The 16,494-nt window shown below is 44.4% G+C and overlaps 1 protein-coding gene across 1 annotated transcript; it reads left to right on the top strand.

The window, feature by feature from the left end:
* The first annotated feature begins 1,434 nt into the window (after window positions 1–1,434).
* On the top strand, window positions 1,435–9,059 carry LOC135390082 (cuticle protein 16.5-like). The gene is made up of 3 exons (XM_064620094.1): window positions 1,435–1,575; window positions 3,268–3,589; window positions 8,928–9,059. The coding sequence occupies exons 1-2, from the start codon at window positions 1,567–1,569 to the stop codon at window positions 3,574–3,576; spliced, it is 318 nt and encodes a 105-aa protein (XP_064476164.1). The 5' UTR covers window positions 1,435–1,566; the 3' UTR covers window positions 3,577–3,589; window positions 8,928–9,059.
* Window positions 9,060–16,494: the final 7,435 nt, after the last annotated feature.

Here is a 16,494-nt window from a genome sequence, read left to right as displayed (position 1 = left end):
ACGTTTGGAATTGGGTACTTTGTGCTGTACTTGAAGTACATTTGGAATTGGGTACTTTGTACTGTACTTGAAGTACTAATGACACCAGGTACTTGGTACTTCACTTTAACTATAATTTTGAGGTACTTTGCCCATCACTGGTGTAGGTTAGGGTTAGGTTCGTTTCGGTTCTGAGGTTTCTGTTGATGTCTCACTGACTCCATTGACTATCGACCCCTATTCGGCGTCGTTCATCATTTCACCATCAGAACACATCTCATCCTGCACAATGTGCCTTGGGGTAGTGGATCTCACCTCATGTGGCGAATTTCCCCATTCATCATTATTAATTTATCTGTTGTTGCTTTAGGGCAACGGCAGTAATGTATTTGTAACGCGCTGTGGTCAAGCATTGGGACTTGTCCCATACGGCAGGTAGCAATGCAAGGTGAAACAGTCTGTTGTTAACGCGGTCCGCCTTGGACCGTGTCTTGGAATATGGCCTGACAGTAGCAGAGGAAAAAAAAACTTTTTAAAGCTCAAAACGTTGAAGAGCGTTACATTTTCAATTTTAAATGCCACATTTTGCATTAACTGTTGCATATTCCACAGTTTCTATTTATCCACGCAACTGGATCGTACGTAAATAACTTTCTGCATTGCCCATCTTTCATTGCAGGATTCGCAGGATTGCCACATTTGCCCGTCCTCTAATGCTCAATAGCAAATAAATTTTGCCATTTGTTTCCAATGAAGATTGTCCCATTCTCCAGTAATAAGCTTTGTAAATAAATTAGGTACATAGCAGGCAAAATAAATTTTGGTGCATTGGCCCACCGTCCGGGGTCCGATGGAAGAAACCTTTTGTATCAATTACTTTTCCTGCTGTCCCAGGTAAATTTTCCCCCAACAACGATCATCTGCGGGAAATCGAATACTGCATACGCTGGCGAAGTTGGACGCATTCATATACTACTCGTTTACAAACCCTGAAATCCTTAGCAGTTTTACGTGTGTATTACATTCCGGTATTGACACTTGGCCAACCGAAGCTACATGTTTGAGTTGCCGGCACGGTTACGAAATATGTTCCCTTATTTGCGTGTCTCATCTATCGACTGTGAAGTTAAAAAGAAGAAAGAAGCATCGAAAAAGGTCGTAAGAAACAAGAGTGCTTTTCACTGGGGAAACGCTATCCGCACGGTTATCTTTTCCGAGCAACTTCTCATGCTTTTTGGAATAATAACCCTTCCCATTGGCTATGCGCGAGCGCTTTCTCGCTTTATTTTTATGTTTTATTTTTTTTATTTTTTAACCTCCTCTTGATGGACCACGCCTGTACGGGCGAGCGCTGAGAAAGGCACGTGGTTACCGGGTCGTCTGACTTTTGTGTTCCGGTGACCAATGTTGTCTTTTCGCGGGTCGCCTCAAAGGGTGAGTGAGTGAAAACAACTGTTGAATGAAAGAGGAGTGACAACTTGAGAGAGATGACCGTGCTCTCTCTTGTATATAAGCGGGTGGGCTTTCAGAAGGTGTAGATCTTTCGGAAACACTTTCGAACCTAGCACTTTCCGCTGCCTCCGCATCATGAACACGGTAAGGTTACCTGCAGTGTTCCACACGTAGTGATTGCGGGAGTTTGTAACTTGTGAACCGTCGTTGAGTTCGTGAGTTGATTCTTCTTGCGCGACATTGTTTGAGACTGTTTGTGTTCTATGTGTTACTCCTTGCTATGTTCAAAGTGTCGAGTCTCCTTTTTTGTGACCCCACTCTGTGCAAAAGGCGAGGAAAAGATGCGAAACCAAAAGGACAGGATTTGGTATGTGAGTAGCGGAATTCATCGGGTCACGAATAACAACATTTTTGTTTTTGTAACACCCGAACTCAAACTGAGCAAAGACGGCAAGCATTTCTTGTGTATAATATATTATATTATATAATATATTAATCATCTTGACCGCATCCTCAGTCAGGTAGTCCCCAATTGACCACTATCCAAGATTTTGATTCGAACTATTAGATGAACAGGAAAAAAAAAATCATCTAGTAAATCTCACCTTCATATTTGCCACCGTCAAATTTCCATGCTCTCCTGACTTCCCTGCTCCCGATTTTCTCTTAATAAGCTAGCCCATTCTAAAGTGTGTTGGTCAAATATTGCAGAGCAACATACCGCAGCAAACTCCAGAGCAAATACTGCAGGATGATATGTGTTTGCTGCGCACACAGGTGCAGGCACTGCTCGTTAGGAGCAGAATCCATACTTCCAAAGGAGCCCGAGGGCCTCCGCCTGTCGTTCTCGCGCGCTGACCTCAAGAGGCAGATCCTTGCACATTGGTGAAGACATGCTATGTGTCGCATTCTAAGCTTCCATCTATCCTTGTTGCTTTTCACAGAATCATGTCCACCTTAAAGACAGCATTGTCGGAATGTCTATTTCTACCGGTCGGTATTAAAAATTAAAATATGGAGATGTTGACCCAACTCTAGAATGCGTCGGCTACTCCAGCGCTCTTATGGTAGCGAGGTCTCGCTACCAAGGATTCTAAAATGATATTTCTTCTACAAAAGTCATAAGGAAGGAGGTCTCGCTAACATTCTAAAATGATGTTTCTTCCACAAAAGTCTTAAGGAAGGATATCACAGGGTGTGAAGGACGTCGATGTGCTGCTGGCCTCCTCGAGGCCACTGAGTACCTCCTCGAGGCCAAGAGGGCACTTTCGTACAGGGAATATATTGAGCGAAGTATGACAAATGCATTCTGTTCTGCATTGCATTTTCTCATATGTATAGACAGGATCGCGAGATGTACGTTTTTTCCGCGCATTAAATTAAGATTCTTCTAAGATGTTTTTAAGACACTGGAACTGATATTGTTGGGCTGGACACGACTGTAGTAGTCGGTTAGGAGGTGGCAACAAATACTCTTGCTCTTTATTAAAGCGATAGTGTGACCGACAACCATGTTGATGCGTCCATAACCCTATAGAACCACCTGGCACCACATGGCATGCTTTCAATGATCCCACTTCAAAGCTGCCACATTTGAACGCGTTTCACACAATGTCCAAAGCAGGACTCTGTTCTATTGACTATTCCAGATGCAATATCATTGATTCTCAATTTCAACCGACTATGCTTTTCTGTTGCGCACTTGAATCGACAACAACGACTTTATTTTTGTGATGATGATTGGGGATGATGATTGAGGCACTTGCATCCATTTGATAGATGCGTATGAGTATCATTATGACCACTAAACGAAAGCATGCCCGACACACTCTGCAGCTTGCCGTAGCACTCCTGTTCGCCCTGGCCGCTGCCGCCCAGGCCGGCTACTTCGGAGCTGCCCCAGCTTACGTTGCTGCTCCTTATGCCCACTACGCCCCAGCTCCCGTGTTTGCCGCCCCTTTTGTGCACAAGGTGGCTGCACCTGTGGTTGCTGCTCCTGCTGTGGTAGCCGCCCCCGTTGTAGCTAAGGTGCCTACCGCCGTCAGCTACTCCTACTTCCACCAATCGCACCACGTCCCCGTTGTGGCGAAGCTGGCTGCTCCTGTCTACTTCAAGGCTCCTTTGGTCCATGCCTACCACGGATGAAAAAACTCGCAATGTAAGCCTCTACAGTTAGAAGTGCAAGGGTTTCGTCGATTTACCTCTACAGTTCCTATGATGTCAGCGAATGGCAGTGAAGATGTGGTTTTGGTAGTTTCATGAGGTCGTGAAAGTTATCGGAATATTTGCTTGAAATGTTACACGAGACAGGCTGGAAGAAGTATAAAAGAATGGGCGTGTTGAATAATACAAATTCACGCTACATTCAGGGTGCGCAAAAAGATGCTGGGGTCAAGAAGGACAGGACAACTGCCATTTTGTCGAGGGCAGGGTGCTGTATACGCTACTCTGATTGGAGGACGACGGGGCTGACAAAACCGCAGATCGCGCAACCATTGGTTTGGGGTTAAAGTAATGTAAGACCGAAGAGTGATATTAAACGCTAGGAACAACTTATTTATTTACACATGGTAAACAAGACTTTCGTGCACGAGACTGCACTTCTTCAGGTTACAAAAAGGTATAAGTCAGTCTTTTCTCCATCACCGCCAACAACAACACTGCCGATTTCGTGCGCTCGGTGTCTACAAAGGAGCCAACCAAACTTTTCAGGACAAACAGTATTAGTATATAGTACACTCGCATTATTGTCACCTCGTACGCGAAGTGAACCTCACCGACCGTCAAACACTGAAGCAGCTACTTGGTACCTTCCGTAACACAATGTTCCCTTGCGTACCTCCTGGTTCAATTATCCTGTTGTGCCTTACACACTAAAAAACTTCACACTTCTGTAGGTGTTAAAAGGGCGTATTGCACAATTTACACCCCACACTTAGCTGTCTAACACCCATTTGAGTGTAAAGGGGGTGTATCCTTCTGTGTACGCCCTTCTGCCTGCTTTTTACACCCCTCCGTGAGAAGGTCATCAGGTCCATAGGCTGTAAAAGGCGGGTGAGCTGCACACAGCATTTCTGTAATTTTAGCAGCGATGGGACCTATGCACCTTAGCTTGTGTTCGTTCTGTGCTGTGAGGATAGTCCATGCACTCCAATGTCCCTTATGAAAATGATTTTCTAGTTTCTATACAAGACCTAGAGAGAATCTATCTATCGTGTCTAGTGTCAATCTTGTGCATAGGAAATAGATAGAAGCTGTATAGGGTTTTTAACTGGTAAACTCTATACAGTTTCTATACAGGATTCAGACTCTAGAATGTATACATTTTCTATACAGTCTCTATAGAGCTAATACTATAGCTGTCCCGAAAGATCTTATTTACGAACATGTGCTACTTTTTTTTTGCTGTACATTTGAAGAACAACTAATATATGTGATGTGTGCATGTATGAACATGGATACAAATGCTAATAGCAATATTGTGACTTATCACTTCAGACAACGTGAACATTTGCCGTTTAGTACTTTTTAATGTTGCACTTGAAGAACTGCTTCTACACTGTCAGGGGAAAAGGTATAAAAAGCGTACGTATAAAAAAAGGTAAACGAGGGCGGAAGTACCATTTTTGTACCTATTTCAACTGTCTATACCATCGTTTAAACCAAGTGTAACTCACTGATCGCAGTAGCTAATCGTATAGTACGGGGCTGGCTCATTAATTTGGTGTGGAGATTGTGCTGGTCTAGTTCGAGTAATTTGAATAATAAACACAGTCCTTAATGCAGTAATATATTAACAGTTGGAGGAAATGTTTTTAGTGACTGTTATTCGCTACTGAAATAACAATCTATGCGTGCTCCCCTCGGGTGGTGACCGAAATAAACCGTCCAAAATAAATCGTTCCGAAATAAATCGTGCCGAAATAAACCGTGTCAATATAAATCCTAGTAATACTCCCACGGTGTTCAAAATCCCGCTACCGGCGAGAAAACCACCGCCACCTATCCCGACACCGAGTGCCGGTCGCCCATAGCCACAGGAGCGGTGGTGGCCCGCACCCTGTGCCGACGGGAAAAGCAGCCGGCACGCAGGCAATAAGAATGATTTTCTAGTTTCTATACAGGACCTATACATAATCTGTTTATCGTATCTAGTGTCAATTTTGTGCATAGGAAATAGATAAAAACTGTATAGGGTTTTTAACTGAACTCTATACACATTCTATACAGGATTCAGGAACTAGAATGTATACATTTTCTATACAGTCTCTATAGAGCTAATACTAGGCGCCGAAAGGTCTTATTTACGGACATGTGTTACTTGTTTTTGCTGTACATTTGAAGAACAACTAATACACGTGATTTGTGCATGTATGGGCATAGATACAAATGCTAATAGCAATATTGTGACTTATCACTTCAGGCAACATTTACCGTTTATTACTTTTTAATGTTGCACTTGACGAACTGTTGCTTCTACACTGTCAGAAGAAAAGGTATAAAAAGTGTATGTGTAAACCAGGGCGGAAGTGCCATTTTTGTACCTATTTCAACTGTCTATACTATCGTTTAAACCAAGTGTAACTCACCGATAGCATGTAGCTAATCGTATAGTACGGGGCTGGCTCCATGCATGCGCAACGTGCAGCACCACATTAATTTGGTGTGGAGATTGTGCTGGGTTAGTTCGAGTAATTTGAGTAATAAACACAGTCCTTAATGCAGTAATATACTAACCAGTTGGAGGAAATATTTTTAATGGTTGTTATTCGCTACCGAAATAACAATCTATGCGTGCTCTCCTCACCCGTGTGGTTGCATCTCGAGCTAAGACGGCTCCACATGTGGCCTAGTCATTTCGTTGCGTGTTTTACCAGTATCTGTTCCTCTGCAAACACCTCGCAGGTGTGTGCGTGTGCAAGCGTTTCCCTCTTTGTTGTTGACTTGGTTGGGGAAAATAAAGCAAATCAGTAAATTAAGGATATAGGGAGTGGTAGGCTAAAAGATAAGGAAGATGGGCTCACTAATTTTGTGACTCATCTAATCAGTCAACAATACAAGCGTTTCCCTCTTGCTTTTGTTTATTTTACGTATTTCTTCGGTTTCTTTTTGGTTCTTTTTTTTTCTTTTTTTTTTTGCGGTTTGGAGTGTGATGGCACGCAGTGAGTGGGATGTGGCGGTGAAATAAATGGAAAGCTCGAAACGGCTGTCTTCGCCTGCTCTTCGTTTTTTGGGCGAGAGCAGTACTATTTTTGAACCGTGATGTGGGCAAGCTTATGCTTGTCCCATCCTACAGTTGGCAATACAAAAATAAATGGAAAGTTCCTGGTTTTTGAAATACAGAAGAAGATTATCGAGCTACCGCCATCGGCTCCCTCTTCAAAATTCTTTCGTAACCCGTTTCGTAACGCACCATCTATTGACAGTAAAGTCCACTTCAAATAGTACATAAATACAGTCAGTATAGAAAAATGAGGCAACTTTGTGTCCTACATGAACACAATCTGTGTAGAAAAATTGGGCAACTTTATATCCTACATGAACACAATCAGTATAGAAAAATGGGGCAACTTTCTATCCTATGTCTAACTACTTTGTTTTCAATGTATATATAAATGCTTTATCTATTTTCTATCCAATAGTATTCCCATTTATTCATAGAAACTCCATTCGGAGTAGATACAAGTTTTAATCTATTTCTTATGCGCTCTATCTAGGGTTTCCTATAGAAATTCTGTAGAAAATAGTATTTTTTTTCATAAGGGGTTTTTAAGTGTGGCACTGAACATCATGCACATTACTTAGAACTTCACATAATTAAATGATATGCAAATGATGCCAGCCGACTTCTTACACAGGCCAACTACCAAGATCAGTAACTGTGAATATTTTATTTAGGGTCTCAGAGGTGAACACGGGCATGGCAATAATGGACTGCACTTAATATGTACACAACCATGCGGGAAAAAAAAATTGATGAAACTTTTTCAATCTAATGCGGCCTTCGAATAACATAACATAATAGAAGAACAGAATGGCATAGCAAAAGCATATTAAAAAGGGACAGTAGAGACCCCAGCGGGTATTCAGATTCCGCCTCAATAACGTTCTTCTCCCGGCATACATACTGTATGTGCAAGGACACATCTGAAAATGAAATAGTTTTCGAGGGATCGAATTAAATCGAACACCCGAACCATATCCCGTTTCGGTTTCTTACTCACCGTGACGTCACGAACAGTGAGTGCAAAACGACGGTAATTCGATGCAAGCGAAGTTTAAGTTTCATTTCCATGCGCAGAAACGCATTAAGGTACGTAAAAAAGTTAGAGCACGTTCCCGTGAATATATTCAGCAAAATGACCATTTGACAGTTTGACAGAAAAATGACGTCACTACCGGTGTATGGTGCGGCCTACATTCAAGTCGCGGTCTCAATCTTTACAATGATGTAATAAATTTCCAAAAGCAAATACAGAGGTGCACCGTTCTAAGGGATGTAACTGCTTACACCCTACAGACTTTACACCCAAATATGTGTGAGTTATCAAACACAATTTTTACACTGGAAAGGGTGTAAAAAAGTTTAGTGTGTAGCGTCGACCGCGGATGCAGACGTTCAAAATGACAACATAGAGTCCTGTATGAGCCCTTCATATGTAGTTCAGTAGGGTTGCTGGATCCAGTAGATTTCTATGAATCAGTCGTATAGCGGCGCCAGAACGTTTCATTGTATTTCTCCATAGCGAGAAACCCGAAACCAGAGACGAGAAGAAAGTGCACACGGGCAAGGTCCGTAACGCAGTTAAGGCGATCTCTTTCTTTTTTTCTTTTTTATTTTGCCTGTATCACGCTTGCATGTGCCCGTACAGTGATACATAGACAGCCCAGAAGTAATGAGTGACCCGGCTGAGCGAAATGCAAATTGCAAAGATAATGCCTTAGCTCGCACCTGACAAGGCAATCGGGGTTGCGTGTATCAGCTTTGACAGACGCATATCGGACAATTGTCTTTGAAATGAAAGGCTGCAGTAGCCGAACGTCAGCACGTGTCAGCTGCGGTATTCGAACCTGCACTTCTTTGATTGCTGGTCAGGTGCGCGATACCAATTACACTGCGCCGACACGCTCTCCCTTCAACACACCTCTCTGCAGTCAGAAAGGTGCGGGTTCGAATCCTTCCGTCGGCACTCGCTGACTTCGTCATCTGCGTTCTTTCAGATCATTGCCGGGCGTTGGTGAGACTTAAATGTTGTTTTTGTGGTAACTGTTCGATTTACGTAACTGTCTTCGAATCCTGGATCCCATGCTTTTAACGCATGTGATACGACGCACTAAAAGCGACGTAATTTAGTTCAACAGAATAGTACGGGTATGGCCGTTACCCGTCACCCTATTCTTCATTTGTGCTCTCAAAGGCACGTGTAAATTGAGTGTCGTAGGTATTGCGTTCCTCTGGGATGAATCCTTCCTAAGATACCGTATTCCTTTCGCAGGTCATTGAAAAGGGCAAAAGAATGACATCGTCCCGCCACATGGAGGCAAAGAAATGAGGAACATCACCGCATATGGCGAAGGCATTTTATGTAAGAGATAAATATGTGCAAATAAAATACGTACAACGCAGATATGCTTGCAAGTTGACACTATGTTTGTTTCCTTGTCTTTGTCCTATCCTTGAGGCCTGTGGGGTTCTGAGGTTGAACCTCAGAATTGCTTGAGATTACCTCAAAAGAGCGAAAGCGAGGTCTGAGGTCCTGAGGCACAACCTCAGCGTTTCTTGGGGTAACCTTGAGGACCAACAGCCGGGTTTGAGGTCCTGAGGTAGGGCCTCAGGATTGCTTGAGGTAACCTCAGGAGAACCACAGGCAGTCCTGAGTAACCTGAGAGAGCCTCAAGATAACCTGAGGTAACCTCAGGATTTCTGAGGTAACCGCAAAACTTTTTTTCCACTAGGGCTGTCCGTATGTTTGTGTGCTCCAGTCTCAGAATAAGAGGCAATGAGGTAGCGGATCGGGCAGCTGCTGCAGCTCACCATCGCCGCTCAGCAGTCTCCATCATACTTTCGAATGGAGATAGGCGCTCCCTCTTGTCCGCTTTGACGTCGCCCTGGGCCCATCAGGAATGGTGTCATGACATCACCCGGTGGTCGCTTCTGTATGCTGTTGACCCAACGCTTTCATTTGACATGCCAAGCGGTTTCCCTCGCCTCTTTACGTCTCTAGTGCGTCGTTTACGACTTAGCGTCGCATTCACCCCTGCACTCCGGTATAGGCTGGGCCACAGCACCACGGCGCTGTGTACAACTTGTGGTTTACCGGCAACAATCCGACACATTCTCGAAGACTGCATGCAGCCAGTACGTACGCGAGCGACGGGCCTTCAAATCTCAACTTGAATTGCTGGATCAGAGGCCATTCAACATCTGCAAAGTTCTCGGCCCATGGAGTAACCCTGGACACCAGTGCCGTGCACTTCGCGCTCTTCTTTCCTTTCTGAGGGCCACCGGCCTCCTTCACGAACTGTAGGGATTTCCTTCCCTCGTCATCCTTTCATGTGAACCTTTTTGGAATGGGGTAGGGTCCTGCACTCAACGCAGGGAAACATCCCACATCATCATCATCCATTCATCTATGTTGTTGTTGTTGTTCCAGTCTCAGAACAGTCACTTTCCATCATGTACACTAAGTTTGTACGCGCGTGTAGTGAGACATATAAAGCGTAAGCTCTCAGGTAATGTTATGTTTCATGTTGACGAACTCTTAAGGTTGACATTTAGCTGATGACAGCCCACATTGCCGTCCGCTAAGAGAGGCGGAGGGAAGCTGCCCCAGAATTTGCGGACACATACCACGACTGAAGTTCAACGCATTTGACGCAGATTAACTGATTACTGTTAAAACTTTGTTTTAAGAACTCGTGAGTAGTTTGCTTTCGATAGTGCAGGAACACCTGCGACCTCTCCTGATCTCTCTCTTCTGCGTCGTCTGCTGCCGACAGCTTTGAGCCATTATTTGAATTGGGTGTGTTATGTATGACCAGAAAGTGAACGTCGCTTTCCCGCGTCGCTGATATGTGCAATTCGCGCGCATGTCTCGTGGATTTCGCAGTGTTCCGAAATTCGCCAACCCTGCGTCGTCAACGACGTCTTGTATCACTCTACTCCAAGGGTCAATGCTCGAAAGAGAAAGCGGTTTCAGGCGAGCTGGGTTGCCTGCGTTCTCAATATGGCGCTACGAGCCGTGCTGTGTTAACTGTGTAACTTTTGCTTTACGAGGCAATTCAATCGAAATTCGATTGGTATAAATGTTATTCAGTGTGCTACATAGCCACGTACCTGGAGCATTCAAATTACAAACTTTCATAAGAACATACAGCTTCTATAGATTTACCATGCACTTCACAGTCCGTTTAAGCACGATCATTCTATAGGGACCGTGCGACACGTAAAGGGGCGTGCTGCTCCGTATCAGACGTGTCCGAAGTATCCGTCGTGATACCACGCCGCCCGTTCTATGCATTATCAAGTGGAACCGTACGTTTGCGTGACGCCCGCCGTAATTAGAAGGACTGATTTTCGAAGTGTACATAATGTGGAACCTTTCTGGGGTGCGAACGAAGAGAAGGGAAACAAACTGCGCAGAAGCAACCACCGCGTTTATCTAATAGTGCGGAATTGAGAAAAGCCACTCGCGTCTGTCTGTGTTAAAACACGTGTAAATGATGCGTCGAGAGGATGGTTATTTCATGTCTCACAAAATCCAGGCTTGCTAATGAAGACTATATACGTGTATTTGTCGGACTCCAGCCACTTGTAATATCATGTTTTTTACCGAGTCTCGTATTCCTTTGGTCCTCGTGGCACATACTGCGCACATAGCTTCGTCACTCAAATCTACATCGTGCGACCGTTTTATCCATACAAATAAACTCGTGTGGTCCCAAATTATTGTCACAACTTGTACGGCAGTTTTTCAGTATCTTCAAATACAAGAACGCTAAAGAGATCCTCAAAGAAGAAATTATATATATATATATATATATATATATATATATATATATATATATATGAGTTTTTAACTCGGCTGCCGCAGTGGGCTTACGCCACGACAGTTGTGAAATGGTCGGAGCGTAAATACTAAACTTTTTGGACAACGTTGAACGGAAGAGGCTGGTTCCACTGTGAGACTTGTCAACCAGATTACCGGGAGCAATAAACCTCTACCCGACAAACGTCATCATGACGTTGATAGACAGACCGAAACCAAAACAGATCGGAAGGGGAAAGCTGGGTTCCACGAATGAGCAATACGCCTTATGCATAAGTGCGCGCCATCTATGTGCGGAGACGGAGACTACGTTTACGCATGTTTACGCCCCATGTTTGAGTATAGCTGCCGGTGGTTTCGGTTTTCGCCACATCGCCAGCAACACGGCATCCCGGGAGGTTCACCGGCAGCTCCCCGTTACTGCTCGTGCCACTGTGCACCCAAAAGGGCACTATTGGCTCGAATACCAATAAGGTAAATCCTCAGTTCGCTATTATTGCCTCTAAAATAATTAAAAAGGCACGTGACACGTTCACGGTCAGAACATGCTTAGATTGAGGTTGTTTGGCGCGTCACGGGACGGCAGCTTCTTTCAGAAGTAGGTCTATACTAAACGCGAGCTACAGAGGACTCCATTTATGTGCAGGAGCGTTGAATTTCCAGTGGAAGCGTGCTGCCAGACCAGCATTTAGAAGATGATTGGGAAAATGAGCTTTGTGCACTGTCTCTCTTAGTGGTGCATGTCCGTTTGGGACATTGTCCCTATAATTGCTTTCCAAAGGGGCTATGTACCAAGCAGATAACCGAGTACGACACATCAGATTTCAGAGCAAAAGCAATGTGCTCCTTCTGATGTGCCGTTGCCTTTGCATCACAAAGAAAATGGCATATGATGCGAGGAAATCGTCAAATCGCCGCAGAAAGTCTGGTTTTCTGTGTCTCCAAGAAAGGGGCTCTTTCTCTTTCTTTGTGTGAACAGTCAGCTCCATATGACTTCCATCTAAAAAAGTATGTATCTGTTCACCTTTTGTTGGGTTACTGGTACCAAACAACTACATGTGCGAGTATGAAAGTACATCTGATATTTTACTGAAGGTACACAAAATGTGTCTAGTCACAGGTGCTCAAGTGTTTTTTTTATTTCGGTACTGAACAGGACCAGCAGCTAAGCAGAGAGTCCTGTAGTAAGATCATCCATCGCCACTCCATGCTGCACAAACGCGCGTATAGGGACCGGCTACGTAACTGCGTAACACACCGCATCAGAACACTCTGTTGTAAAGTTCGGGCAAGCAGTCGAGTATTCATACGTACAAAAGCGACAGAGTCCCCAAAATTCCGCAGTTCGGCGTGAGATTCAGTCACGAAGTTGCAGCTACGCCGAGCGTGCTTATCCGATGCTGTTTGCTCGTTGTAGAAGACAATAACGAAGTTGTCCGAAAGAAACGTTCGTATAACGTTAGCTCCGTGAGCTCGGCTGTGCATTCTTCCTGCTCGCCTGCCATGCTAAAAAGCTTGAATCGCAAGTTTCCCGACATTCCAGCTGGTCCCGTTACAGGAAATCGCACATAGCGCGACCGCCCGAATACTCAAACATGGTGCCGCCGCCAGCCGCCGCCACGAGATGGCAGCACTTATGAATAAGGCGTATTGTTCGCTGAAAGAAAGTAGGACCGAAGGTCGCGTCCCTTTCAGGGACCATTGTAATCCCCTCAAGACCGTGGCTTTCAGGCACGACCTTGTTCGCCACTAGCTTTGAACGTAATTCAACTCTACCAAACTCGTGGCGCTGTCGAACATCATGACCTCATTGAAGAAAAATAGCATAGGCTCTTTGGCTGCACGTTGAACATATGTTCATAAGTCCCAAACTTACCTTTAAACATATATACATAAACATACTTATAAACATCATGACCTCATTTGTTTACAAACAGGCAGTGGTCTATATCGGCTCTTGGCACTGGCGATGAAGCACCTCAATCATTATCTCGAAATAAGTTGCCGTGTGGTCGGTGCATTTCATTGTATTACAGTATCCAGCGGCGTTTCACCGTCACGAAAGGGGAAACTGTAAATTATTGATCATTTTGCAGGTCCTTATTCAGTTTCATCGAAATTAGAACAAAAGAAATAGAATATTTTCGCTCATGTTGTGCAAGGGACGCACGCGCGTCACGAACGGTATTCGCTGCGAGTCTAGTGCCCCACCAGAGGTATTGGAAGAATAGAAATCACAAGCAATAAAACCCCTGGTCCCTAATGAAGAGTTATTTTAGGTGCTTGCACAGTTAACGAAGCAACAGTGCCAGTGTGGCAAAAAAAAAAAAAAAAAAAAGAAAGACGCTCGCACTTCACATGTAAACAAAGTTGGATACCCGGCGATTATCACGCAAGGCCAGGCAAGGCAAGGCAAGAAGTATCTCCGGAGGCCGCATCGCGGCGCCACCAGACTGTCGTACAGTCCATATGCCATAGAAATCGTACGGAGAGAGGCTAGAAGGACAGCCGGGGAGGACGATCGGGGGAGAGCAAAGAACTTGAACGGGGCTCTTCCCTCTCTCAATGTATGTGCTCGGAGGCAGCCATATTGAATCAGCCGAGGAAACGTCGTGTATTTCCAACCCGTGAAAGCGGCCACAGTTCCAAAAACTGTTGCAACACTTGCTCGGTTGCTACACAGCTTCCGTCGGCTACATATTTTGTCAGTGTTAAGGCTGGTTGAGGCAGCGGCGGAGATGGCGTCCCCATGTGGCGTCCGTGTCGTGTCTGTTTCTTCGTGTGTGTGTGTGTGTATGTGTCTTCACATATCTTACGGTTTCATGGGTTCTGGCGGGGTGTTACTGTTCCAAAAACATTTTTGGCGTTATGTTTGCTGTATGCCTACTGGATTCCTTTGTTTGCATGTGCCGCGGCAACAGTATCTGATTCAATATGGCGCTCCCCTCGCCTGTACGTCTCAGTTTCGGAGGTTTCCTTCTGCCATATACTGACCAGCGGTATGGCCGAGTGGGTACAGTGGGTAAAAGCGTCAGTTCGTTGGTGTCAGTGTTGCTGCCACTTCAGCGAATTTGTCGCTAAATTTAGCGACTTTTTGTTCTGTTTAGCAACTGTTTTCGTATACTGGGTTCAGCGAGATTTTAGCGACTTCTTCACGAAGATCATGAGATTTCTAGCGACGGTGAAAATGTGTAAACATCGCTAAAAAAAATTATCGCGCTGTATAGAAGACTCAAGGCGTCGGTCTGAGAGAACGTGGAAACAAGAAACAATTGAAATTGAAGGCTTCTGGTTGGTATGCTACTTCAAACCGCTAAAGCTAGCAAAAATGGCTGTGCGCTCGTCCAGGAAGCAAGAGGGGGGAGGGGGAGTGTTTAATAGAATGAAAAGAAGGAAACGAAAAAGGAAATGCCAGCCAGGCTAATGCCGCTTGCTATTCCAAAAAATAAAAATAAAACTCAAAATAAACAAAAAGAGAAAGGAAAAGAAAGAAAGAAAATGCAAAGTAAGGGCTCGAGGCAAGGTACTAGCGAGTTCTCCCAATGAGTACACTATACAATGAGTACTGGCGAATCGGCGTGACCCGCTGAGAGAGAGGACACTGCATAAACGCACCACGGGCCTGCTGGTGCACGTGCGGTGGCGACTGGAGAGGAAAAGGAGCTTGGAAAGCGTCCCACATAGCTATAGACGCCCAGTGAATGTAGTGCGTAGTGCACTTGTAACCAGCGTGCGTCAAAGTGCACGTCCGACTATATAAGCTTCATTCCTCTGAACAAGCGAATGAATATGAGTGGGAGGAGTAGAGCACCTGAAAAGTATTTTTGGGGGGTGGGGGTGGGGTGATAATTTATGTGTTACATACCATATTCTATACCAGCATTCTATAGTGCATATTCTACATCTCTGGCTGATTCTTATATGTGAACTTATCTCGACACGATGAGATGTGAGCACAGTGCGCTGCTGAACGACCGCATAGCCATGCAGTGCGCATACCAGCGAATCCCGATTATGTACTATGAGTGCACCCGATTAAGCTTTCAGTACTAATGTGAAACCAACCTACGTAGTCATGTAAAGGACTATATAGAGAAGTGTCGGTGCGAACGTTGTTTCTACTGTCTTCGCTGTTTAATAAGCTAAGGCAGTGGTGCTGAACTCAGTCGTGTCCGCGGACCGCATACCACGGCTTTGGGGTAGCCTGTTTGTGATATAAATGACACAACACAAAACTTAAAACGATATTATACGTATATATCTGGGTTACTTAGCGGTGGTCAACCACAGGGTCAGCAATCCGTTTTGTTCACTGTGTAATGAGGTAACTTGGCACCTCTTGTTTTTGTGTTTGAGAAAATTTATTAGACGACTCATACTATAGAGCACACTACGAGTACTAATACTAATATTAATACACACTAATACACTAGTTGGAATTAGTTATAATGCACAAGATACAATGTATATATGGTTGCATGACTATGGGACTGTACATATGACCATAGGTGGGGAAGTTACTTTTATTTTGTAGTGCACTACCGTTACTCACTACTTTTTTCAAAAAGTAACGCGTTACGTTATTCGTTACTGTTGCGGTAGTAAGTAACGCGTTACTAACGCCGTTACTTCTGATAAGTAATGCCGTTACTTTTGCGTTACTTCACCAGTTGTCCTTATAATATGTACCATGTTTGGTTGAGTCACATAAGTGCATTCCGCAAATCAATACAAGCAATGTTGGGCACAAACAAGGGTCACGCATGAACACAACTTACGTACATGTACGATTTATTGCAACGCAGAACTAGTTGATGTTCAAAATTTTCATCTGTGGGCTTCGCCCGTTTGGCTGAAAAGACGCCTAATGACCAGTGAGAGCTCCTTGTCAAGGTTGATAGAGACGGTGACCTTTTATCTCACACAGTACAAATCCAAACAGCCAATCCCTCGGTACTTTGTTACTTGTTCAGAGGGTAGAGGCTATTTTTCTGTCGCTTTTGACCCATTCGTC

Source organism: Ornithodoros turicata, chromosome 3 (assembly GCF_037126465.1).
Source record: "Ornithodoros turicata isolate Travis chromosome 3, ASM3712646v1, whole genome shotgun sequence".
NCBI classification, from domain to species: domain Eukaryota; kingdom Metazoa; phylum Arthropoda; class Arachnida; order Ixodida; family Argasidae; genus Ornithodoros; species Ornithodoros turicata.
This window is presented reverse-complemented; position numbering and strand designations above follow the sequence as displayed.